Here is a 27,686-nt window from a genome sequence, read left to right on the forward strand (position 1 = left end):
ATTGGTTCATTTTGTGTTCATTTGATTCTTTTAATTTCTGAATCTATATGTGTTTTGTCTAGTCATGTTTCTTCCAAAAATGTCATCAAATCATAGTAGTACTTTGTTTGGCTTATTTGTTTCTTATTTTTGGTATAAATGCTTGATCTAAATCTGCTGTGTTTTTTATCCTTTGGTGCCTTTTATTTTTAGCTTGAGTTCATATTTGTGTTTAGATCTACACAAATTCCATTTCACCAATTCCATTGTGTTTTTCTTTTGGTATATCTTGCTGTTTTTTCCAGATTTACAGAATCCCCTGTTTTGCATAACTCTGTGCTGGCTGTTTTGCTTAAGAAAATTATTTTCCCACATAAGAAAATTCTGAGCCTCTGGATTTTGCAATATTGAGGTGTTAGAGAAAAGACAAAAAAAAGAATCAGTTCAAAAAAACAAATAGAAAAAAAATGATAAATATTATAAAAACAGTGTGCAATCCTGATGCTACAACTGGCGTAACTGAGCACTGATTTTAGAAAATTTATTAAAAAACAATGGTGCATGCGTTTGGAGTGAAACCAACGCCAGAATTTTGGTCAGATCTTGATCTGTTTGCATATAAATTTTCATAAGCAAATATTAAAAGGCCAGCTCAGCATAAATTAGTGAAAATCACGCTCTCTGGACCACAACAATTATTTCAGTGGTGTTGTTTTTTGATTTTGAAATCAAATCTAGTGCTATTCTATAGGTTCCATTTTGTGTGCCATCTTTTCTTTGAGTACCTTTTATTTTCTTGTCTATTTTCTTTTGAACTCTTTCTAGTTGTCACATTTAATTCCTTTTGTGTGGTACTGTTTTTCAAATTAATTTGTTTCTTGCTTTAATTCTTTGACCTCTAAGCTTGGTGGTGGATTAATTATCAATTGGTACTTGATTGAGTGGGATTTGACTTGAGGTGAGTCTAGTTTGCTTAATAGGTGCTGGATTGAAGAATTAATTACCTAATTCCAAGAGGAACAAAGGCAAGGGGCAGAAACAAACACCTTCTAAATACACCACATACATTGGAAGGCCCAACAAAGAAGAGACAACAAAAGAAGTGCAAATAGAAAAATCAACAAAAGGGAGTTCATCTAATTTCTTTTCAACTTAACTCTTGTTAATTACTTGTTTAATTACGCAATTAGACGGTGAGTGTGTCTTCAAGGGCTCCAAGTATCCAAGAAGCCTCACCTAGGGCCGACTAGTTTAGAACTTTCTAGCTTAGCAATTGTTAATTGTTTTGTTAATTGCTTTTGTTTAGTCTTGTTTAAAGCTTTGATTATTTGTTTTGTTTGTTAAATAGTTTGCATTGTTTTCTTGCATTCAAAATTTGATTTCTACATCCTCATTGTGTTTCAAGTGATTTACCTAAAGAAAGATTTGTGTGAAGGTCTTGAGGGATAGTTTTTGGCTAAGGCGAAGACTTGGTATTTAAGTAGTCCATTGTGACTCACCTCTCTTACCTGGAAAACTACCTTCATTAGCTTCCCTCCTCTTTCTTAAAAGTAAAACATTTCTAAACACAAAGCTTTAGTCATGTCTTCTCACTCCTCTAAATCTCTTAAAAGTGAGGTGAAATCCTTGAAATCTCTTTTGAAACAACTTTCCAAGGATATGCAATCAATTTCATCTAAACAATTGGAGAATGAGGCTAAAACTAATGAATTGACTAAAGCAAAGGATGAGAAGTCTCACATTTTAAAAAAATTACCTTCTCATGCATCTATCTCTAAAGATCATGATTCTTTTGGGGAGGGAAGCCTTAGAATAAATGATTATTATCAAGCACCCCCTAGAAGACATAGAAGAGATAGAAAAGAACAAGAAAACCCAAGAGAGGTTAGGGTAGACCAACCCCATCTCCATGGAAAAGAAAGTATAGAAGCTTGCCTAGATTGGGAAATGAGGGTAGAAAAATTGTTTGCTTCCCATAAAGAAAGAAAGGAAAGAAAAATACAAAAGAAAAGAGAGGAAGTCGAAAGGGAAGCTAAAGAAAAAGAAAAAGAAAAAGAAAAGCATGAGAAGACCCTTGAGAAACAAAAGACGTGGGAGAAGAGTGTTCCTTCCCACAAGGTCATTCAACAAGACAAAAGATTTAAAAATACCTTTGAAAATATGTGTCTTGTTGAACAACCTCAAAGCCTTGTCTTTTGTAAAGGAACACTTGCAAGCATAGAAAAAAAAGAAGAATCCTTAAAAGAGGCTTGCATAGATTATTTTACATATATACCAAGATATCCCCAAGTGAAGGTCAAGTTATCTATAGGTAACTACCAAACCAACTTTTTATGTGAGGTAGTACCTAAAGAAACTTGTCATGTCTTATTGAGACAACCCTTGCAAAGCATTAAAATTTTCATGAACAATGGTTGTATCAGCGAGACTACCTTCACACTTAAAAGAAAAACTCTTCATAAAGGAGAACTCATGGGACAAAATAGAGTTGATAAAACTCTAGAGCTTTTAAAGGGAAAACTTTTGTCGCCCATGAGAAAAGAAGTTCAAAGACATTACCTTAGATACATTTCTTGTTTTACAAATATGCCTAAGGCAATGTCTCAAGAACTCTATACTCCTTCACCTTTTGTAAATGATCCTTGGGAAGACACAAACTTCATATTAGAGCTTCCTAGGACAACAAAAGATTTTGATTCGATTTTCATGGATAAACTCTTCTCTAGAGAAGTGCTACATCTTCATGGTTTATCCTCAAGCATAGTGTTGGATAGAGCTCCAAATTTCGCAAACCATGATTTGAGGATTCTTTTTGAAAAACTTGCAACTAAGTTGTACACTTTAAATTCTTATCATCCTCAAAAGCATGGTCAAAATACATTTGAAAATCTAGCTCTTTCTACTATGCCTAGAATAATCATAAAGGACAAACACAACTCTAGAGATGAGCATACATACCATAGCGTAGTTCACAAAACTACCAATATTTTCCTATTTGAAGTTGTATATGGACTTAATCCTCTTTCTCCTTTAGATTTATTACCCCTTCCTAATCCACATACCTTTGTGCATAAGGAAGGAGTTACAAAAGATGATTTTGTTAAGAAAATGCATGAGAGGATTCAAGAACAAATACAACAACAAATAGAGAAATATTATGAGAAGTTGCCAAAAACAATAGAAAAACAAAAGGAATGGCAACTTCCTAAAATTAATGTTTACACAACTGCTCAAACTAACACATTTGATTTGTTTGATGACTCACAGAGATGGACATTTGATCCTGGAGGACGAGCCTAGTTTTCAAAATAGGAATAAGGTTGTTGTTCGAGATCAAACCTGTAGATCTGAGGACAGATCCTCTCAAGAAGGAGGGGATGATGGAAACCATCCAGCCACATACATCCACATAATGATGATGAAGAAGAAGCATTGGATTTGAGGACAAATCCTTTTCAAGAGGGAGGGGATGATGGAAGAGGCCCAAGCCCAAATACAAGTTCAAGCTTCAACTCAAGCCCAACAAATAGAAGATATGGGCAAACTAAGCATCATTGTATTTTTAGTAGAACATAAAGGGAGGTGTAGATATAAATATAAGAGGTGCAAATGTATAAAGCTAAGTCACACCTACCATGTGACACAAAAGAAGGTGTAGGTATAGATTTAGGAGGTGCCAAAAATAGAAACCAAGTCACACTTCCCTTGTGACTAGGATTTGGCTCCAAATTCAAATGCTTCTCATTTGAATTTCCCTCCACTTTCTTTTGAATTTCTAGCCCTCTAAACACTATAAATAAGAGGGCTTGGCTCATGTATTTAGAAGATTAATTGAATAGTGAAATGCTGCCAAAATTGTGCCATTCTCACTCCTTGCCTAAACTCTCTTAGGAATAGGCTTTTAATCTTCAAACCTTCACCCCAAATGGAGTTGGCCGAACCACTCCAATCTTCCCTACCTTTCATGCACCTTCAAGGTCACCACACCTCTTAGGAGGACCTTGCCCACTCTCATCCATAAGCTTTCGCACCATCTTCAACAAAACATCCAAGAAGTTCATGCATGTGGTTTGTATAGTACATTCAGGTCTAGCACAAGTAAGTATCCCTTGGAGACGCTAAGGCCCGTGAGGGTTAGGGTTTCCAAGGAGAGACTACATACATGGCACGTGAATAATTAGGGCACCCATAAAACAAATGGCCCCGCAGCGCTGGTACATGAGTTGGTACCCTGGTGGCCATACTATAAGATTTTGCACTCCATAAGAGGCAAGTCTTGTGCGGTAGCTGGGCTAAGCTTGTGCAACGCGTCACAAGATGCCTCGCCAGTAACCCTAATTCCACTTTCGTGGGACAGGGAGTTGACCTAGATACAACCTATATAAAGGGTGGTAAGAACCCTAGAAAGGTACGTCGTTTCTAAGACTGAAACTGCTTTACATACTTATTGTTTCTTAGCCAAGTACTGACTTGATCGTCGGAGTGCAATCAACAGGTAGGGCCTCTTCTGTTTCAACGGAGCCACTCTCGATCACCCAAGGAGAGAGTAGAAACCACCAGAAGACGGAGGAGCCACCATCTGCCTTTGAAGTCAACGACGACTGAGTCAACTAGCGAGAATAAAATTAAAAACAATAAAACATAGAATGAAAAACTAAACAACAAACATAAAATAATAAAAAATATCAAAACGGTAAAAAATTATAATAAGAAAATATAAAAAAATTAATAACAATAAACACATCAACAAATGTAAATTTATTTATAACAATTTAAAATAGTATTACTAAAATTAAAAATAATAAATACATAAAAAAAAACTTATTAATAAAAAATGTAAAAACATTAAACACATAATAATGTAAAAAATAAAAACAAATAAAAATATTAAAGTTATAAAATAAAAACTAAATAGTAAACATAATAATAAAAACTGTAAAACCAACACATAATAATGAAATAATGAAGAAAAGTAAATACATTTAGAAAAATAAAAATTGTAAACAATAAACATATATAAAAGAATATAATTACATTTATTAAAAATAAAAAACAGTAAACATAAAAAAAAAATATAACCACACTTAATAAAAAAAATTCTAAATAGAAAAAAATATTAAAAACTTACGTGAAGGATGAAGGCACTGGAGAACAAGAAGAAGAAAGTCTGTGATAAACAGAACCATTTCTCCAAGATTCAATCTAAAAAAATAGAATCAATCAATAAATCAATTGATTGATTTAACTGATCTTTTCAATCTACTTCCAGTTTTAGCGAAAATCTTGCGAAAACAATTATATACGGATTATTACATACGGATCAAAATCCGTATTTAAAATCAACATTACATACGGATTTTTTCTGTATGTAATTACATACGGATCCGTATGTAACTTTTGGCACCATAAAATAAAATTTGCATTGAATGGGATTCAAAACCAAGTTCCTTCAGTGACCAAAGAAAATTTAACCACTACCCCAAACAAATTCTTTAGTATTATTATGATTTTTATTATACTTATTATTATTAATAATATTAACAATATTAATAATATGAATATAATATTAATAATAGTAATAATATGAATATAATTTATATTATTATTATTAATATAATTTATATTATTATTATTAATATTAATAATAATATTAATAATATGAATAATATTAATAATATGAATATAATTTATATTATTATTATTATTAATATAATTATTAATAATAATAATATGTATAAATTATATTAATAATAATAAGTATAACAAAAATGATAATATGACCAAAGAACTTGTCTGGTCTAGTTGTTAATGCTTCCTTGGTCACTGAAAGAACTTGGGTTTGAGTCTTATCCAATGCATAATAATAAAAAAAGTAATTATACCTATATTTTATAACTACATGTAGACCAATGCTTAAGTGTGAGGATGCTATTTGAATTGAAAATAATATTTACTTACTTTGATAATTATTAAGTAAAAGTTATATTTTACAACACACAACTTTTTTATGGTATACTCAATTATAAAAACAACATAAGGATATGAAAAATGTTATCATGAAATGATTTTGTTAATATCTTTTTTTATTAAGAAGTAGTAATCTATGTTATGTTTTTTCATGACCTTTGTCATGTTTGCTTTATGATCCTATGTTTGCTTTATGATCCTATGTTTGCTTTTCTTCGTCTGATCTTGTTTAACATATACATATCCAATTGAATTTTGTTTAACTCAGTCTTATGAACCTTCTTTGACTCTCACCAACTAAATAACTTCATCTAGGTGATTCAATTATATCAGTAGAGTTAGGATCGTCTCATTCATAGGACACTCACAAATCAATACACTATAATAACAATATCGACACAATATTCTTTTCCTAAAAATAGGATGTCTTGATCACACTTTCACATCACATACTTCATGTAACACATTAATACATCATTCAATCACATCACATATGAACTTTCTAAAACAATCCAAATATATCACCAAAATTCACTTAACACATACGTAATTACTTTTAATCATATTTTTAAATAAAATTTAAATTTTGCACTTAAAAATAATAAACTAGACTCGCAAAAGCAAAAATAAAAATTTAGTTTTATTTTTTACTCTAGCTTGAGCAAAAATTATTTCATTCGATCTCGTCTAAGCAAAAATCTTCTCGGTTAAGCGAAAACGGACCCAAGAGCACCCCAAAATTCATCCCATTTTCGCTTGAGCGAGATCCCCTCTCGCTTAAGCGAAAATGGATCCGAGAGCATGAGTTTACGGTTTAGGGTTTAGGGTTTTTATCCAATTCTCTTATAAGCGAGATATGCAAAAAAATAGTTTGTAAAATCTTATCTATTTCACACTTTCACCGAAAATTTTCATTGAAACGGTTATGTTATCAAATATACTAAATCAAAGTAACAAATTCTCTGCTAGAGTTGGATAATTGCTCTAGTATAACTACTATATAAAATCTAAAATACCATATATCCAATATCTCTAAATCAAAAATAAACAACCAATACTCATCAAACATTACCCTTTAAGTGATTCATCAAACTATTCAAATACATTAATTTACTTATTCAAATAAAAAGCAATATAATTCTACAACATCTACCATTTCAAGAATTTCACATTCTAATCTCAATCAAATTCTAATATATTAAAAAACAAGCAATCCTGCAAGAAAATTGGAATTGGTGACCATGTCACCCCCACATCCAAATCTTCTAACTTAGGGTTCTTTTGAAAAGAATAAAACTAGCTTCCCTTACCAGAGATATTGATCGGAAAAATTTGTAGAAATCACTGTTAATAGTCCAATCGTCAAACTGATGAGTGAGGGAGGTTAGAAACTAAGAGAGAAGGTACAAGAAAGAAAAATAAAATTGGAGAGATGATAGTTCTTTTAAGATGAAACCTAAATAATTGAATTTTCTATTTATATACTCTTTTCACTTTATTAATAAAATATTTTGGTGTTATTTTAATTGTACCACTTTTACTCTAAGACTATATTTTTCGGTCCTTCCTTACACTTTATTATCATTAAAATTTATTATAATTAGTGAATCTCGTTACTTAACAAAGTTTAATTATATAATTAATATTAATATTTCATAAATTATTTTTTAATTATTTTTTAAAGACAAAAAGTTTATAATCATTTATCAATTTGAGAGTAATTATTTGTTATTCAAAATTTAGATTCTAAAAATTAAATATCTAAAAAGTTGACATCTAACATTAGACAATAATGATTAAAAATTCAAAGCATAATTTATATATAGTAATTAGAAAAAAAAATAGTTTCTAATTTTATTTTTTATTAACCAAAAATTAGTCATTTAAATTGACTTAAAAAAAAGATGTTTCTAATTATATCTTAATTAGAACTAAACAATTTTTTAATAAATAAACAATTTTTATAATTATAAACTTTTAAAAATATAATTGACATTACAATTTTATATTAATAATAGAAATCATTTTTAAGATAAAAAAAATCAGTTTCTAAAATAGTTTCTAATTTAATTAATAAAATTTAATATACTGTTTATATTATACTTACTAATATACTAATTATACTTTATATGACACATAAAAATTTGATTAATTTACATATTTCAACGCTTTTAAAGTATTTCTAAAATTAAACTTCTACTACAACCACAATTAATAAGCCTTTTTATGAAATTTTAAGTTTACCCTTAATATTATATTAATTTTAATAAATGAAATACGATTTAAAACTTTAATATATATGATTTTTTTAAAACTATTGTCTTATTGCTCCATTCATACACTTAATATTATAATAAATTTAATAAATATAATATTGTTAAAAAAAATTAATATATTCAATTTAAAAAATACTATTTAAAAAAATCTTAAATATATGTATATTACAGTATACTATATTTTTTATAATATACTATTCTAATTGTATACTATAGAAACTATTTTCAGTCAACTCTTAATAAAAGATCTTTTAATATTATATTTATAATTTTGAATTACAAAAACGTGTTTCCAGAAGAAAATCACACTTCACTCGAATTAAAAAAAACTATTACAATAGTATTGAAATAGTAAAATAAATTTCAATAAAATATTAGCACAGTCTTTATTTTTATTTTAAAAATTATAAATTTTAGTAAGAGAAAAGTGATATTATAATACTAAAAAATTAAAAAATAATTCATTCAAAGAAAAATTATAAAATTTTGTTTAATAAAAATAGTAATACAGTGTTACATAAACAATTTTAATAATAACATAGCAATTTTCCAATTAATTATGAAATTGAACCTAGGCGTGACCTAGTGCCCAAACCCCTGGCTCCCTCGCCGCGCTGCGAAAGCCACAACCAATCTAGCTCCGCCGTCGAACTCGCTCGCCACCGTTGAACTCACTCGCCACCGTCGCGTCTCACTGTCGAGTACCTCTCTTTCTCTTCCTCTTTCTCTTTCTCGTCTCTCACGGTGATTCTGTTTTGTTCTCTGTTGTTCTGAGCAAACCTTTTCAATGTTACAGTGAAATTGTTCGCTTCGAATCTTTCTTTTTCTAACTCTTAACTGAAACTTGCTGACTTCAAAACAAGATTGAAGTAATGTGTAAAATATTCTATAAGTTAGCTCGTGCATGAACTAATTTTAATTTATTTTTAAGATTTTTCATTTTTATCTTAATTTATTTTTTCTCTGTGCGTTTGGAGAGTTTGATCCAAACAGACTCGTAAGTTGTTAAAGTGAGATTGAGTTGTTCTTAATCATAGCCTAGGTTGTTTGATGGATTTGAGTTTTCTTTCTTAGTATTGTTAAACCGCATTGAAATTTTACATGGTCAACATGGATGCACATAGCATTTCTGCAAGTTATGGCTATAGGATAGGTATAATGTGGAAGCTCTGCCTTTTATAATTATTGATAAAAATCCTGGTCGGAAAAGAATTTTTGTTTCAAATATTTAGGAGGCTTTACCTGTGCTATATTCTTTATATTGACTAATAATTGAGCTTTGGTACTTATGTTGAAATGAAATTGTAGGCCTTGATGGCGTATCTCTTTGACCGGAATATGTTTTGTGAGGGAAAAAAATGAGTTTGGAATGCCGATTTTTGTCTTAAAAATGGTGATTTAGAACCTCAAAATAGCCGCTGTTTCATTATTAGTCTCATCTTTGTATTCTGAGTTTACATTAAAGTTGCTTTTGTCTTGAGTTGCATGATTTATGGTACTATTCTTGTGCACAATAGATATATGATATTATGCATGATATCGAAAGGGATAAATGCCAGTGTAATGTTTACACTGGAAGATGATTGGTATCGTGGACATAAGGTTGCATGCTTTTAGCTGTTTTCCAAGTTCACAAGTTTAGAACTTATAGCTTATAACACATCTATTTAGTGCCTTTCTTGATCAAAGAAGCTTCTCATTATGTGAGTTATTAATTTTATTTCTACACTTATTACAATCTATAATTCAGGCAGTATGTTGGTATGTTGTGTGTGGGCAAGATTATCTTTAAACTCTTCTGTATAAGTCATGTCTGGACTCTAGATCAGTTTCTATTTTAGAAAAAGCTAGTTAAATGAAGCCTTGCACTTCATGGAGGGCTTGTCCTTCAACACAGACATCAGGGTGGAATGCTCTTGCCAATTTCTGTGGGTTTTTTTTTTTTTTTTTTTATCTTCTGCTCTCTCTTTTCAGTCAGGGATAGTGGAAGTATATTTCTAGATCACATAGATAACATGTAATTGTGGAAATGCTAAGATTAGCAACCAGAAATATCATACTTTATGATGCCATTTAATGTTAATTTTTTTATTTAATAATTATATGATCAATTTCAGAGCATTTATGGAAAATACAACTATTGGTGATATTGTATGAATGTTTCTTACAATCTCACACTTTCTGCAACTACACCATTAAATCTCTTTTGACTATCTCCTTCACTCCTCTCCTATTCCTTATGTACATGTGCATTGTGCATGAGATTTTTCATTCTGCTTAAATAAAACTGCCTTTTTTGGTTGACTCAGGTGCTTTGTGATCCTGGTGACCTTTTCCTGGGATGCATTTTAAGCCTGGTGTTTTATATCTTTTCGAATAAATAATTGCAATATTCCACATTAAAATTGTTTGTGAGTATATCCTTCCTCACCTTTTTGGTTTATTGATATGGGCTGAGGTGTATAATGTATGGTGTTCTTGTATTTTGGTATGTGTGACAATTTTTCATAATGTGTGATAATTCAAATTAGCTTGCTTACCCTCCCTTTTGCCCCATGCTTCCTTCGTTCTTCATAGAGGAAAACGTCACCATTTAAGACTTTTGTGTTCTAAAATAGAAGGAACACTTGAAGATATCTCAGTGGGAGAAAGCTGGGTATTGAAACTTTAGAAATACAACCACTTTATTGCTTATGTATTTGGATTTGTGAGGTTAGGAATTTTTCACTAAGTAATATTTTAGACAAGGAATGCAGTTTTGGGGGAAGCAATGGGTTTGCAGAATTCTGCAGGCCTGGGAACCATTGCTTAGTTTTGCTAGATGAGTTTTGTTCATTTTCAAAATAGGTGACACTTATATGTCAATGTTTTTGCAGTTTGTTTAAATAATCCATTTCTGGAACTATACAAGCAGAAGACATGGAAAATCAACCAAAACAAAACCAACAATCAACAAGCTCCGCACCTCCCATCCAGAAAAATGAGGAAGATCAAGCAGCCAGCACTGCAATGGGCTTGAAAGAGTCATTGGAAAATCAATATCTAAAACTCAAAGAGCATGCAGAAACATACCCTTATGTTTGGGCTTCCTACATTGTTGTATATGGTGGCCTTGGTCTCTGGACTGCCTATAGATGGAGAAAGCTTCGCAAAACCGAGGACAGAGTAAGAACTCTTCATGAAAGACTTCGGAAGCTAGTTGAAGCTGAAGAATCTTCCAGCTCTACCAAAGTGATTGAAAAGGGTTCTTCTGATAAAGCTTCCAAATAGTTTACAGTAAGAAAAATCCTTATCATGGTCAAGTTGTCTAATCTACTTTTATCAATATCCCTGAAGCTTACCGTTGTAGTTGTCTGGGGTATGAAATAAGATTTTGTTTTGCTCTCCTGATCAACTCATTCATTAGAGGAAAATACTCAATTATATTGATCTCTTAAAAAATTGTTAAAAACTATATGATATCTTTCTTCCTAAGGTGGGGACAATATCATTGCACTGTGCACGGTCATAGACCTTCAGTTTCTATATTGATTAGAGAAGGACCAGTTCATTTTTTGCTATTGTGTGAAAAAAAAAATAGTATTTACAATGCTGGTAACTTGTATATTGCAAATACATTTGAGCTCCATTTCAGAACCCCGTGTTAATCAGTTAAAAAATGCTATATTCTCTTTTGCTTAGTTTTCACATAATTGTATGGATTTACCTGTTAAGACATTGCTCTTATTATCTTATTTACTTTCTATCGGTGTTTTTGTATGTTCCCTGCTTGCTTCACTAATATAGTAGGCTCAGATCATACATAGCCAAATAAAAGTAAAAATACCACAAAGTTCTGTGTCCGAGCTGTTAATTGGTGTATATCATATTTTTGACCGTTTGGGTGAATAATGTAGCTTTGGAAATTCACTCCTAGTGTAAACAAATCTGTGGATGGACTGTGTTTAAGGTAACTGTCAGCAGCAGAGGGAACACTGTGGTCCACTGGTGTCATGGTCACCTCCCAGATTTTGTCTAAAATTTTATAAAAGGTATTTTTCTGGCAGCTATTTCTATCACATTCCATAACTCCCTGGGCAATTTAATTTGGTTAGTTCTTGAATACATGATCTCGACACAGAAACAATGACTGGAATATAACAATAGAGATTCTGCTAAAAAACAAAATGCTTCAGTTCTTCTCCAATACATTTATGACTTCATTAAACAAGTTTCCTAGCAGCCAACAGTGGTGCTTGCTGTCTGTTAGTATTAATTTTTAATGAAATTGCAGATTTTCTTCAACAATGTATAATAAATATACAGATTAAAGAATTCTGTCACATAAGGAATGATACCTATGTTTTGTTTAAAATCGAACTATCAGCCATTGTGACAGTCATGAAGGGGCAATTTCTTTTTTAACACCTTCTACCTTCTTAATCTATAGGTGTGTAAAAGTTCAAATTGTCAATGGATGAAAATATTTTAGATTCTACAATAAGAAAATCTAATCTGGATTATATAATTCAAAAAATACATTTTCAAATATATCTTGAATTACACAATTTAAAAATTAATTGCATACTTTGAAAATGCATAATTCAAAATGTTTTTGGACTGTTTAATTTGAAAATATATTTTAAATTGTACAATTTAAAATACATGTTCAGATTAATATATTTTAAATTTTATGTTTCCAAATTAACATATTTTAAATTTTACTAATTATATTGGATTATCCAATCCATATAATGTATTATAGATTACGTAATTTAAAAATTCAGAATATATTTTTAAATATTGAAAATAATCCAAAATACATTTTTAAGTGAAGTAATTTAGAATATGTTTCAAAACTTTGGAATCTGAAAATGTAAAATATGAATATTTTATACAATCTCCCGAAAGATACATAAATAAATCATATGGGTGAAAAAAAATCAATTGTCCAATAAGGTGACATTTGCACTGAAGCCCTGAAAGTTCAACCCAATGAAGCTTTCTTAACCCATAGGGGAGAAGTTTCAAGATTTCAATTAGGAGTTATTTGCATAAATTTCTTTATAAATATTAAAAAAAAAACAAAATTTTTCAGAAACTAAAACTAAGATATATATGAATATTAACAAAAATCAGATTTTGAAAAAACTATTACAAAAATAGATTTTACAACTTAATTATCCTGATACAACAGACTTGGGAAACAAATCCTCCTTCATAAGTTGATTCATTGTCTAAGAGATTGATTTGAGAGGGAAAAAATGTTTGAAAATGAAAACTTATATGTTATTAAAAAAAATTACTTGCGTACAGATATTTATTTGTGTACTTAACCAAATTAAATCCAACTTTTGGCATGTTTATCTTGAAGGATATAAAAGTTTTACTTATTCTAAAGTTTGGAGCTAATGAAAAATTAAATTGGCTAGATAAATAGACAGATAACAAATATAATAGGAAGAAAGAGAATGATTTTATTTTTTTTAAAAAAAGGAAAATAATTTGTAAATAAAAATAATGGGAGATTGAAAATCTTGAGGGACCCAAACTGGTCTTATCTTGAAGAATCTCTTCACTGAATTTAACTTTAGCATTGAATAATTCCATTTGAAGCATCTGAATTTTATTGTATATAATTCCTCGACTTTAACTTAAACACATTGATGAAAAAAATTACACTGTCATCTAATTATAAACTATCATACATAGTGATAAGATTATTAAAATTTACCATGATTACTTTAAAAAGTCACACACTCTTGATCCATTGATTTATTTTTTTTACAATTGTAATGTTTAAAGAAATTTAGCATGCACCACATTATAAAGTGCTTATTAGTGTGAAACTATGTTTTTTTAACTTCAGAAGAAAAGGAAAGAGTTTGATAGACAGAAAGAGAATGGTTAATAAAGTATTGAACAGTATCAGATCTAAAAATGATGTGGGTCAGTGATAATGGAACATAGTGAAATTTCAAAATAGTTAGAAAGAGAGTGACATAGATTGTGATTGTGTTGTTAAAATTTGTTTGGTATTTGAGAACGATGTCTGCTACAAAACCACATGTGACCAGTATCTAATTTGAAAAGACAGATCCCAAGGATATTCTTAAAATAAATCTAAATGCCACATTCATTTTTCTGTTTTTATTATTTTTTTAATATTTTGTTTGGATATGAGAAAAAGAATTTGATGAAGTAAAATTGTTTGGGTTAAGTAAACAGAGTTTAAAATTTAAAAAGTTATAAAATTTATGAGTGAGGTAAATACAATTATAATTTTTTTAAAATAAAAGTAAGAATAAAAAATTTATTTTTATATTTAAAATTTATTAAAAAAGTCTTTTATTTTTGTGGTTCTAATTATGATAAATATTTTAAAGTTTTATATAAGCCTAAATATTTAAAAGAATAGGACATATCTAATAAGTATACTGTGAAATCATAGTCAAAACTCAAAGATCAGAAACATAAATAAATAAATGCTTTGGAATGGGTCCTTCAACTGTCACTCTTGTCTGTTTTTTATTGGAGTCTGTGTATTGCATTAACAATTTCAATATGTATACATAATACTTTTTTATTTTAAAAGTAATTACCATTTATAATTGAATGATTCTATAAAACTATCTTTGAATTTATAATTTTGAGATAAAGGATAATTACATAACCATTAAGCTTTTTGTATCAACCTCTTGTATAAGAGACTGAAACCAGTTAGAAAGGGACAAAGTTTACATTTATTTTTGTTTTACTATTATAAAGACAATTCTTTTTACAAGAGATTATTTAAAATAAAATTTTGTCATTTTAAGATGCTAAAACAAGCACATGAAAACTATATTATCATTTTAAAAATATGTGATTCTCTGAAAAGAATTCAAAGAACCTACCCTAAATCATAAGGTGTTATTACTCCACCATTTAGTTGGTCATTGTTTCCTATGGAGAGAAAAAATATTATATGACAACACACAACAAAAAGTTAAACTTTTTGGCTATTTTTTAAATTTTTTTTAAAGAGTTAATTATTATTATCATTAATGCAAATGTTAAACATGCCATTCTTAATAATAAAAAGAAGTTCAATGTATTTTAGTTTTTGAAAATCAGTTCCACTTCAAACTATTGCATCAAAATATAGCTTTATTTATTTAGATTTAGTTCATTCCCCGTAAATAATATAGTAAACAATTAAAGTAATAAAAATCTAACTTTAACAAAAATCAATTTTATGTATATATTAAAAATAAAACAAATAAAAATTACAAAAATTAGTTTTATTTTATATATATATATATTTCTTTGTTCTTAAAGAAAGAAGTGTCTATCCATTGAATTTGCACAAAGCAAATGATACATTGGAAGAAACAAAACAACACTTTCCAAACTCCATAAATGCTTATACCCTTTGATTGTCCCCTTTAATATTAGCACATTTATGAACCTCAGAGTATAAATATAAGTATTTGAATGAATTTGACCACCAAAAAACACATTACTAAGAAACTAACTGAAGATAATATTAATTCATGCTACTAGGTACAAGAAACAGTTTATTATTATGTCACTACCAAAAATAATATTTAGCTTAATAATTTTCTGGTAAAGGTATTTATTATCATCATTGTTTGTTTCAAAACCAAGTTATATTAATTTATGCTTCTGTGTAGCTATGCAGAACTTTTTACTGGTTGTCATGAAACTGTGGGGACATGGAACAAATAGATGGTCCCAAGAATAAAATTAATAGTATTCCAAATTTCAAACTTAAGAAACTTAAATTGATGAGTGCACTTTAAATTAACATAATGTCTGATCCCCACTGAAGATAAATACAAGATAATGAAATTACATTAAAGAAGAAGAGCTGCAAGATATACCATATACCCCCTACACCCTACAAATCAGAAAGACATAAAAACTCTAAACTACTCAGATATAATAAATTCCTAAACATATCCTTCCCCTTGTAGCTTCTTGAACAAGAACCTAAAGCAAAGTAAATGGTTAGTGACAGCTTCTAGTTGTTAAAAATATATGTCAAATACCCTTGAAATCCACATTATCACCATATGACACTGAAGCTTATCATCTTAGTGGAGTACTGGGACCCATTCGTACCGCCCAGGCAGAGGTACATCATTGACAATGTCGAAATTGTACCTGAAAAATTCAGACAATTTATACATAAGCATAGTACATAATTACATTAATAAATCAAGAAGAGATCAAAATAAAACCAGAAGTAAAAAACCAAAAAGGACTTGTGGGATAAGAATACATACTTTTCCATAAACATTTTCTGTTGCTGCTTCTCTGCATAAGAAAAGAACTCCTCCAACTCATGAGCCGGTGGAATGTTTCTTTGTATGTGTTCATGCTTTATTTGGAGCGTCCTTTGCCTTGTGGTTGAACCAGGGGTATGAATGGCATTTGGGTCCCTTATTAAACTACAGGGTGTGCTTTCTCTAGTGCTTCTGTTTAAACATAATAAAATGCTGATAAAGATAAACTTATAGAAAAACAAAATAGCAGCCATATATAAATATAAGTGCTGACTTGGAATCAAAAGTTTCTACACCAGAAATTGCATGCTAACCGCTGACAGGAAAATAAGTGAGAGAAAAAACAGATAATTTTTTCTCCAACAATCTCCTACAGCTCAGTATGGAACTAGAGACAAAATTTGCTACTAAGAAAAAGTAACTGGCATTTATTGGGACAAGTTCTGACTCAGTGGGCTCATGCACTAAAAAAATACAAAGAAAGAGACGGCCAAATCTTTCTCATTTCACCGCAAACCCAAATAGGAATCCAAAAAAACATCAATCTGCTACTTGGCCCCATGTAAATGACACATCATTGCTAACACGAGTCATAAGAGTTACGGCTGCTCCTACCACTAAACTCCAATTTTTTTCAACTTGACCATTTACAGAGGGCTAAGCTTCAGGGTCATGCCGGTTCTTGCAGATCCAAAGTAAAACAAGACAATCAAGCTTGAATACATTTTGGAGTCACGACAGAAACATCTCTAATTATTAAGCTTTTAAAGTTCATCAAAAATGTTGAGAAAAACATAATAGAAACAACAAAAGGCATAGAATTATAACTGCATGAAAATTGGGAGATTAATGTACAACAAAATGCACTCAATTTGAAGTTGGGAGATTTTTTTAATCAATTTACACAACTCATTTTCCACTAAGTGGGTTCTATTTACTTTGAAAAAAAAAACCTGAAAACTTATCAATACACTACATTTTTGGCTCGAAGGATTCAATATGCGGGATAGTTGTCACAATTAAAGAATGACATGCACACATTAATACTGCAGAAAAATACAAGTTGCAGTAACTATCCCGAGGACATGCATGCTGCAGAACCTATCACAAGTCACACACAAGTCACAAATTTCAGCAACCCGTTGTACAAACAGAGCTTTATCTCAGCACCTATACTTGACAGAGTCAAATCTAAGACATGATTACTCAAAATAACCCAATATTATGGGACTTAAGGTTAAACAACGACGGTTAATAATGACAACAACAATAAAAAAAAACATGAGAATCAAAAGAAAGGTAAATTTCAAGACAGAATATCACTTTTTTACTCAATATCCTTCCACCAACACATATGGTTCCCGCTTCATTTAAAGTGCAACACACGAGAATTCAGAAAACGCAAATTCAAAAACTAAAAAAACACAATAGGGAGAAAACAAAAGATTAAATAATACCAAAACAGGAGAAATTTTTTTATATAAACACCCTCGTGAAAATTCACAAAATCAAGGTAACACTTGCATGCAGCAAATAAAAGTTAGAAAAAAAGTCCCTCAAATCATTTTAAAATGTTGGTTTTAATTCTTATAAAAAAAAGTTTATATGTTTTTACTCTGAAATTTCATAAATAAACCCGTGTTTAAAATCTCTAAATTTCACTAAAATCGAACTATGAAATTCTTTTTTACTACAAAAACACACCTTACCCCCCAAAAAAATCAACACCAACACATGCATGAAGCAGGAAAAACCAGTAAGATTCTGAAGCAAAAACCTAAAATAACATGTCCACAAAATATTTAAGAAAAAAAAACTCAAACAGAAGTACCAGAGTCACGTTACAGAGGGAAATGGTGAATCTTTTTTCAATAAAACACACGAAGAAAACAAAATCCAAAAAATGAAGGAAAAAACAGAGGAGAAAAAGGGGGAAATTGAAGAAAGGGAATTCCAAACGAATATACCTTTCGTCTCTGCCTTCAACGTCTAGGAAATTTTGGCCAAGGGAGCATTCAGCGTTGTCATCGTCTAAAGGCGAGAACTTTTCAGCGGAGCGGGACAAGGGCGTTTTGGAGAGGGCAGTTTGGGATAGGCGGGAATTGGAGGCGGAATCGGCGGCGGCACAGCGACGGGGCTTTTCCGGGATGGGAGGGGGCAGCTTGAGGAGGCGGCGGCTGCGGAGCTGGAGGTAGGCGGCGGAGTCCGGAGTTTGGGGGGAGTTCTGGAGCGCGAGGGTTTTGGCGCGTGTACGGACGCCAAGGTTGGAGTGCGGCGGCGGTGACTCCATGATTAGGGCGGCTACGTCACCGGCGTTTTTAGATTTCTTCATGTACTTGCCCATTTGATTGAGAGGGAAAATGGAAAAGGAAGAGAAAAAATTAAGAGGGAAAAGAGTGAGAGAGAAAAACAGAAAATGGCATGGGCTAAGGAGAGAGAAAGAGAGAGAAAGAAAGAGAGAGAAAGAGAAAGAGTGAGTGAAGAGAGGGAAATTTGTAAGTGTGAGTGAGAGGGAAGGGAGGGATTGAGGAGCTTTTATTCTAGGGTTGGAGGCTTTGTTTGGGGTTTTAGGGGCACCACTCTCTCTTTCTCTCTCACTTTTTTCCCTTTCTTTAATGCATTTATTTTTTTCATTTTTTTTCATACATACAAATTAATTATCATATCAACTACATTAATTTTCATAATACAACAATTCAATATTTCCATTTTTAAATTTTATACTAAAATTATGAATTGGGCAAGATAGGAGAACTATAATTGTATTTCAGTCTACCAATTTTATATATCTATCTCTCTTAATAAAAAGAATTTTTGTTTGAAATTAATTAGAGCAGCTTATTTTTTTAGTTCAATCTTAATTTTGTTCTCTTAAATTAAATATTTGCTCTCTTTTATTCTTGAATTTATTTGAGAATTTATTTTTTATTTATTTATGATATTTAATAGTTTACTATGTATATATTTATTGCCGGTTAGAAGTAAACGGTTAATTAATTAACATAAATGTTAATTATTATGCGTTACAATTGAGATAAGGTGATTTAAGTTCCTTATTTGATCTTGGATTGAAAAAAAGATTTTAATTACATAAAAGTAGAGAAAAACATATTCTTCAACTTGTTGGAAGAAAGAAACATTACATACAAATGATTAAATGTAAATTGAATATATTGTGCACATAAGCATGAGAGGGGGTTAAACTTGATTATTCAATTTTAAATGATTGTTTGAAATTTATTTTATCTGAATATGTCGTAAGTTTTAATATTGGATAAGAAAATATCTACTATAAATAAATTTGTGACTGAATTAATATTTTGTATAAAATTCAATTCATATTAAAAATATTTTTAAGTAAGTAAGTTCTCAATTATTTTTTTCACATTTTCTTCCTGGAATAATATGTAAAGTTAGGTTTATTTTTTGTTACCAAAAGTTGGTAAATTTTGAATGCATTTTATTAAAACTAGTATTTTGGGTCACATTTTTTAACTCTCTTTTCCTTCACATAGAAACAAAAAGTGTTTCCCATTCTTTTTATGAGTTCAATAAGTATTACCTTTTTCAACTTTTAATATCTCTTTTCTTAAGCTCTTTTTTTCTTTAGTGAAGCTTGTGCTACAAAAACTTTTTGGATATACATTTATTGTTGATTACACACAAATTTCTTATTGCTATATTACAAAAATTACAAAAATATTATTTTCATCATATTTCAAACTAATAATCTAATTTAATGTCTTTTGTATAAAAGTTTACTTCAAATTTAGCTTATATGGGATGCTTGTTTATTTATTGAAATTGAACTTTTAGAATCCGAAAATTCACAATAATTTACGTATCCTTTTTATGTTTGAGTTAAGATGTTCTGAAAAAAATAAGTTTCTTAACTGACAAATTAATATTGTGAAGACTGTGTTTTGGTAATGAAAAGTAAGACAAAATTAATCAAGACTCGTGCTAGTTTCTTTTATCATGAGAAAATGTTAAAAACTTGACTTAATTATACTTTTTATCTTTTAAATTTTGAGTGAATTTAGTAAATCTAGTTGGCTTCTTAAACGAAATATTTTAGTTCAAATTTTAAAAATTACTATTTTAATTACTAAGTTCTTTTAAGAGACAAATAAGTGCATTAATCGCTTAGTCGTAATCAATAAACTTATGAGACAAAGTGTATTTTTTCAAATTGGAGAATTTAAATAACTATTGTAAAATTTGAAATATTAAAATCAGGTACATTATTTATAACTTGGTAAACTAAAAACATAATTAAAAAAAAAAGGAATAATAACAAAATTTCACAAAATTATTGTAGAAGAAAAATAGTTACAATTATTTTAAGGAAAAAAATTACAATATATATATATATATATATATATATATATATGAATTTCCAATGAGAGTTCAAAATTATTTTAGTTAGAAAGTTACAATAAGTATATCAAACCAGTCAAAAGATGTGACGTTTTTTTGTCAAAAATAAAATTTTAAACATAAACGAACATTTGAACTGTACCAACCAAATTAGTATAGTACATTCTAACCATATTGATGGGTCTAACTTATCATATTGTGTACACATGGTTTTTAACAACGATAAGAAAATATTTTTAAAAAAAAATTAGAGTTGTTATTGATAAAGATGTTATTATTAAATAGAATTTAAATGATGATTATAAAAAAAATTATTATAATTGAGCTTAATAGCTACAGATTAATATAAAGTCATCATTAAGAAAAATTAGAATGTTTTAAAAATTATATAAATTACGAAATTGACAATAATTTTTATCTGAATCTTCGTTAAAATAAAATATGAGAATAGTTAGTCTACAACTTGCAAACAATATATTATTAGACAGGTACATTGATAGAGTCACTTAAGAATTTAGCTATTGTAAACAAATTAATGAATCCAAATCATAAATATATAGAACATACTTAAATACATAATAAGCTCTAAAACAATTATTATTAAAGTTTGTAAATAACTAAAAATTTAAAAAATGTTTCAAACAAAATAAAAGTTATACAAAAGCATAATAGTATACAAATTTATATTAGTATGTCATATATACAAAGGTGTTATAAATACTAATAAAATATATTCAGTTTGTTTTTATATAATTCAATGTTTTTGAGTCTAACGGTTGAGTTGTTAGAAAACGACAATATGAATTGAAGTTAGCATAATTCCATAATTAATAATTTAATTTATCATTGTATTTTTGGGTTATAGGTTATTACATATACACAATCTCTATCAATGTCTTGTACAATGGTTGTCATGCACTGAATCATTGATACATATAAGTGTCATATTTTAGTAATATTTTATATTAAAAGTCACACACTTATAATGTTTATTGATAAAATAACTTTAATTCAACCAATAATTTATGAATTTAAACCATTTTACATATTTTGTGATTATAATATGAATAAGAACAATTTATTCTCAAATTTGTGTTAGTTTCAGGATTCTATGGGAAAATAGAGATAAAATGGCTAAAACGGAACATATAAGATAAAAAGGAAAACTTGGAATATTCAAAACTCACCCAAGCAAGCTCACTCCAGTGGAACTCATCCAAGCAAGTAATGACTCGCTTAGGCGAGAAGTCACTTAATCAAGTCCAATTAGGTTAAATATAAGGCGTAAGACATATCCCTATATATCATTGGGAGAATATAAAGAGATAGAAAACCCTAAAGGAGGCAACTGCCAAGGAGAAACATCCTGGATCTTCTTTTATTGCTTCTCATGCTTGTAATGGACAACATGAGTGACTAATTTTTTCCTTTGGGATTGAAAGTAATATGTTTAAACTCTTATGTATTGAGGTGATATTTATCTATAATATTTAAGTTCTTGATTGATGATTGGTATTATCATTTTATTCTCAAAGCTTGAATTATGCATCATTTTGATCTTTAGATCTGACTGGAAATATTTCTAAGAATCTGACCTAAATGATAATACTTAACATATTTAAATGCTAGGAATATAATATATTTGAAATGTTATTTGCTTTATAACATTTGTTCGTAATGATAAGGAGTTTTATATATATGTGAGGAATCAATATTTATGAGACTCTCTTAATAATTTCGTATGCGAGAAATCAATATGAATGATTTTTATATGTGCATCAAAATCAAGACTGAATATTACAATCTTTTGAAAAAATACATACGAGTGAGAAAGATGAACCTCAATCCCAATTTTTCCAATTGAATCACACTCATCTTTTACTTTACTTTATTTACATTCTTGCAATTCATCATACACAACAAACTTTCATATACTATTTTCTATTTAGTAAATATTATATACTTGAGAATTCAACTGTTCATTGTGGGTTTGATATCCATCCTTAAGGACAAATTTATTACTTCTGACACGATACACTTGTCGTAAAATAGTCATCAATGACGTAGTAGTCGCACTTAAAACCTCCAATTTGTTTTTTACGCTACAACCTCAAAATAAACATGATTAGACCAATCAAAGACTTACAAAGTGAATGAACATATTTAATTTAAATACCTTGAGGTGTATCCACGTGAGCTTTTGTGATCTTACATATGGTCTTCCACTCAATATTTTATATCTAAAGTAAGAACTAAAATAACAAGATTTAATGTTAGAATACATGATATTATGCAAGTTTTGTTATGCTCCATCAACTCTCATTTCTCTTATTGTCTCTTTTGTCTTTCACAATGTCTTTGTGTGTAGTTAAGTATGATATGACCTCATATGTGTTATTCAATATATACAAATGTGCCTATAAAACCTCTTCTTTTTAGATTGTTTACCACATGTACACCCTTAGAACATTTATTTATTGATCTATGAGAGTGCCAACATTTGTCAATAACTCATACAAATTTTGCTTCCTCTACAATGTATCTTTCAATAATGGAATCTTCTAAACGATATATCGATTCTTCAGATATCCCCTCAAAATATGCATGTATCATTCAACTAAGTACATCTATCACATATAAGTTGACCCACACAATCTAATTTCTCTTACAAGATGAACAACCAAATGCACCATGATGTTAAAAAATGACGGAGAAAAAAACATCTCTAATTGACATAAGGTAATAATAATCTCTTCTTCAAGTTCATCCAACTTTTGAAGGTCAATAGTTTTACTACATATCAAATTAAAAAAGGAACACAATCGAGTTATAATAAGTCTTTGTATTTTTTGGCAAGATTCCACAAATAGCCATATACAATAATTATTGCATTAGAACATGACAATCATGATACTTTAAGCCAATCAGATCCAAGTCATGCAAATATACAAGACTCTTAACATTTGAATAGTAGTTTTAAAGTATCTTAGCAACTTTAAGACATTGACAAAAACTTGTTCTCTCCTTTTTAAATAGAGTGTAACATGTTGTGGGCAAATATGTACACTTACCAACATCTTGTGGTATCAATTCCTCTTGTATATTCATCTCAAATTCAAACGAGTATTAACATCATCCTTCATCTTGCCTTAATGTTGAGAAGTGTTCTAATTAAGATATCATACAAATTCTTTTCTATGTGCATTGCATCTATACAATCTCTCACATCTAACTTATACCAATATAAAAGATTAAAAAAAATGACATCTTCTCTCGTATGTCAGTCAATTTCCTTCTTCTTTGTTTTTTCGAAAATCACATTTTTTTAAAATTTTTCATAAATCTCAATTAGTTAATTCAATGGGACAAATGTCATGTTCTTGGTGTTCATTAAAGACTTTTTCTAATCTACGATATGGATGACATTGATTTAGAAATTTAAGATGTTGAAGATACATTGTCTTCTTTCCATAATCCATATTTAAAAGTTCCCATTAATTTTTTTACTCATAATTAATACATAATTTTAGTTTTTAAAAAATAAAGTATTGTTTACAACTCAAAGAGAGGACAAGAGTTAAAGGAGATAAGAATCTTTTTTATATAAAGTATTGACCCTAAAATGTTCTAGTTAGGCTCCCACCAATGGATTAGTCACTATTTGTTTTTGGGTACAATCTGTTCTTAGATTTGCTGTGAAGGGTTGCATCAAACTCATTGATTTGCTATTGTTGAGCTTCTGATGAGTTGAAATAGTATCCAATGTGACAGATTGGTTATGGTTGAGGATGAGTTCATTAATTGCCAATTTGTAGAAGATGAATTCATTTCCCAATGGATATGTGTTGATATTTTATGAGTTTGGACCAAAATGTTGCTGCCTTGAATTCTATCAGCAACTTAGAAATATAATACAAATATCTCATAGTTCAATGACAAAACCTAGTTTTTGTTTTTTTTTTTCAAGTATCTTGTTTTAAATGTTTTAAAAAGATAATCTTGTTTGAGATTTTTACTAGACACTTTATTTTAAAGGCATGGATTATGAACTGAGTATAACATCATTTTTATTTTATCTCAAATACATTATTTTTATTTTATTTCATTTTTATCTCAAAATTCTTTTAAAGTCTTCTGTGTCGCGGTCTAACATATTTTTCTGATTCTTTTAACTATTTAATCTTTTCATAGGTTTTTAAATGTTTTGGCCAAAAAAGAGAAGATCTTTTAAAAAAAATATTTGGAAACTTTTCAAGCCACAATTTCTTTCTTCTTTCAGTCACTCTTCTTGAAAAAAAAAATACTAATTCCTATGATAAATTAATCTAATTAATTTGTCAAAAATATTATTCCATAAGTTAACTATATTTTATGGTAAATATCAAAGTCAATAAACAAAATGAAACAAATAAAGTAATAATTACCAAACTCAGAAGACCTAAGTTAAGAATGACTCTAAATTTGATTTTACTTTTTAATTTTAATATCATATAATAACAATACAAATTTTATTATTTTTTTCTCATTTCTCCAATGTATAACTTGTTTCAGAAAAATATTATAACTTATACAATTTATGATTTTCAAATTATAACTTGTTTTTATAGTTGTAGTATGAAAGACAAATTATGGATAAATAATGAAACAAACTTTTTAAAATAATGTGGACTATGTTATTTTTACCTAAAACGAATTCATTCTAGAAATTTTAAAATATCAAATTAATTCACTTCTTTTTAGTTTGGTTCTATTTTGTCTATAAGAAGGTGGGAGGAGTAATATAAATAAAGATGTATTTCAACTTAAACTTTATAAACAATACTTTTTTATAATTCAACACAGTTTTAGATGAATGTGAGTATGCTGATTTAAAATTAATGTCCAAAATGGAATTGTTTAAACACGGCTGAAGTTTAGGGTTAGGGTTAGACGGTAAAATCTATTTTTGGCCTAAAGAATTATTAATAAGATTTGATTTATTTTTCAATCCAAATTAAGATGGTTTAAAAAATTTCTAGCCGTTGGGAAATTGAAACAAGAGTTGAGAATCTGAATTAGAAAACATATTAAAGCAGTGTTCTTGGTAGATGAATTTTCTTGAAAAACACTCAACGGAAAAAAGCATGATACTGATAAATGATAGTTGTCACGAAGTAACTGGGCACAGAAACAAAGTTCCAATAAGAAGAAGTGGAGACAGAGAAGGATGGAATCCGATGAGAAAAAGCTTAAACGGCATTAATATGTGTTTGGTGTGAAAGGGAGGGTTAGCGTAACACTTAGAATTTCGTGAAGAAAAATGAAGAAAAAGAAAAGTTGAAAGGTGTGAGAAATGGCATGAATGCGATTAGATCCAGGTATTCAGAAGAGTGATGATTGGATTTTAGAAGTTATCAGGGTACTACCCAATAACTATAAACTCTGTCTCTTTTCATTTCTTACTATGAACAAGGCTTCTTCATTCACCGTTTCTTCCACCAATATTAGCTTCGGGACCAGAACATCCAAACACAGTCTATAATCGCAGCGTGAGTTTAGCTTTGAGCTGTGTCAGCCCTTAACCACCACACAGCATCTTTCTATCTTTTTAATTTCTAGGGTTTCTGTCTTCAATAGTTAAGACATTCAAAAAATGACAAATATCTTTTATATTACCATTCATATATAAGATACGTTAATCAGATTCCCAATGGTTGGTTTTCTAATAAAATATATTACTTTTAAACTTGCATTATAAGAGAAAATTTTGTGACAATTGATTCATTGAGATTACAAGTTTAGTTAAGCTAATTGGTAATGTTAGATATAAATATATCTTAAATTTATATATTTTGTTTATCTTAATTGACTCTTAATGAAAATTTAAAACTAATATATTTTATTAATTAATATTGTTGAAGTGAAACGTGTTTGATAAAAAAAAAGTGAGAAGAAAGGTAAGAAAAGTGGATGGATGACTTGGAGAAATAAGGAAAAAAAAACTAAACCCTGATAAAACCTCCTAACGGTAACTTAGCAAATATAAGCACAGAACTGCACAACACAAAAAACTACACACTGTTATTTGTTTCAAACAAGATATTTTAAAAAAATAATTTACCTTTTATTTTTAAGATTTTTTTAATCCAGTAACTCTCGATCTACTACTCTATTTTTTTTTTACTTATTTATTTTCTCTTAACTTTTTTCTTCTCTCAAGTAGTATCAATTTATTCTAAATACAAGCAATTTTAGTGTCCATATGTTTATGAGTAAATATTATATGGATAGATTAGAACATGAAATACCAAAGTTATACTTTTTTATAAAAAAACTGAAACTGTGCAATTATAATATTTGCGAACCAAGTATAGTTAAATCCAAAAGATTATTAAGAATTATTTTAATAATTATATACATACACTTTAAATTTTAATTTTAGAGTAAAACATTCAATCTATTAAATATTTAAAACAAAAATATATTTATTAGATATTTAAACAAAAAAAGGTTTATTTAAGTTAGTTATTTTTATAATAATAGTTATAATTTTATACTATGATACTAAAAAAATCAATAGATTCATAACTAACAATAATTAATGCAATAGCAATCAATAATTTAGAAAATTAACATTAGTTCATAGGAAACAAATGTAAAAGTCATATAATTACTGGAAAAACAAGTTAGGAGGCTAGTTATAAGGTTACTTCATACAATATGTTAATGTCCACTTTTAGTTAAAAAATATATAATGACAAATAAATATATTGATTAGTTATGATGAGAATTGTTGAGAATCCAATAATTGACGTTGTTTGTGGGGACAAGAAAA

At 29.0% G+C, this 27,686-nt stretch overlaps 2 protein-coding genes across 3 annotated transcripts; one reads left to right on the plus strand and one right to left on the minus strand.

Moving 5' to 3' along the window:
* The first annotated feature begins 8,773 nt into the window (after window positions 1-8,773).
* On the plus strand, window positions 8,774-11,914 carry LOC137826278 (uncharacterized). Of its 2 annotated transcripts, XM_068632188.1 has the most exons (3): window positions 8,774-8,923; window positions 10,532-10,633; window positions 11,099-11,914. In XM_068632188.1, exon 3 carries the CDS (start codon window positions 11,142-11,144, stop codon window positions 11,490-11,492), a length of 351 nt encoding a protein of 116 aa, XP_068488289.1. In that variant the 5' UTR covers window positions 8,774-8,923; window positions 10,532-10,633; window positions 11,099-11,141; the 3' UTR covers window positions 11,493-11,914. The 2 variants fall into 2 exon arrangements, with proteins under 2 accessions (XP_068488289.1, XP_068488290.1); XM_068632189.1 differs by lacking the exon at window positions 10,532-10,633 and having other exon boundaries at window positions 8,784-8,923.
* A 4,052-nt stretch (window positions 11,915-15,966) lies between these two features.
* On the minus strand, window positions 15,967-19,012 carry LOC137826416 (cyclin-dependent kinase inhibitor 4-like). The gene is made up of 4 exons (XM_068632375.1): window positions 18,460-19,012; window positions 16,493-16,684; window positions 16,277-16,370; window positions 15,967-16,196 (listed from the first exon to the last, which is right to left on the minus strand). Exons 1-3 carry the CDS (start codon window positions 18,834-18,836, stop codon window positions 16,301-16,303), a joined length of 639 nt encoding a protein of 212 aa, XP_068488476.1. The 5' UTR covers window positions 18,837-19,012; the 3' UTR covers window positions 15,967-16,196; window positions 16,277-16,300.
* Between the last annotated feature and the right edge of the window lie 8,674 nt (window positions 19,013-27,686).

This window comes from Phaseolus vulgaris, chromosome 8 (assembly GCF_000499845.2).
Source record: "Phaseolus vulgaris cultivar G19833 chromosome 8, P. vulgaris v2.0, whole genome shotgun sequence".
NCBI lineage: Eukaryota > Viridiplantae > Streptophyta > Magnoliopsida > Fabales > Fabaceae > Phaseolus > Phaseolus vulgaris.

Coding starts and splice junctions, on each gene's coding strand:
- LOC137826278 (XM_068632188.1), top strand. CDS start 11,142: ATGGAAAATCAACCAAAACAAAACCAACAATCAACAAGCTCCGCACCT.
- LOC137826416 (XM_068632375.1), bottom strand. CDS start 18,836: ATGGGCAAGTACATGAAGAAATCTAAAAACGCCGGTGACGTAGCCGCC. Junction 16,685..18,459: donor GTTGAAGGCAGAGACGAAAG/GTATATTCGTTT, acceptor ATGTTTAAACAG/AAGCACTAGAGAAAGCACAC. Junction 16,371..16,492: donor CAGAAAATGTTTATGGAAAA/GTATGTATTCTT, acceptor TGAATTTTTCAG/GTACAATTTCGACATTGTCA.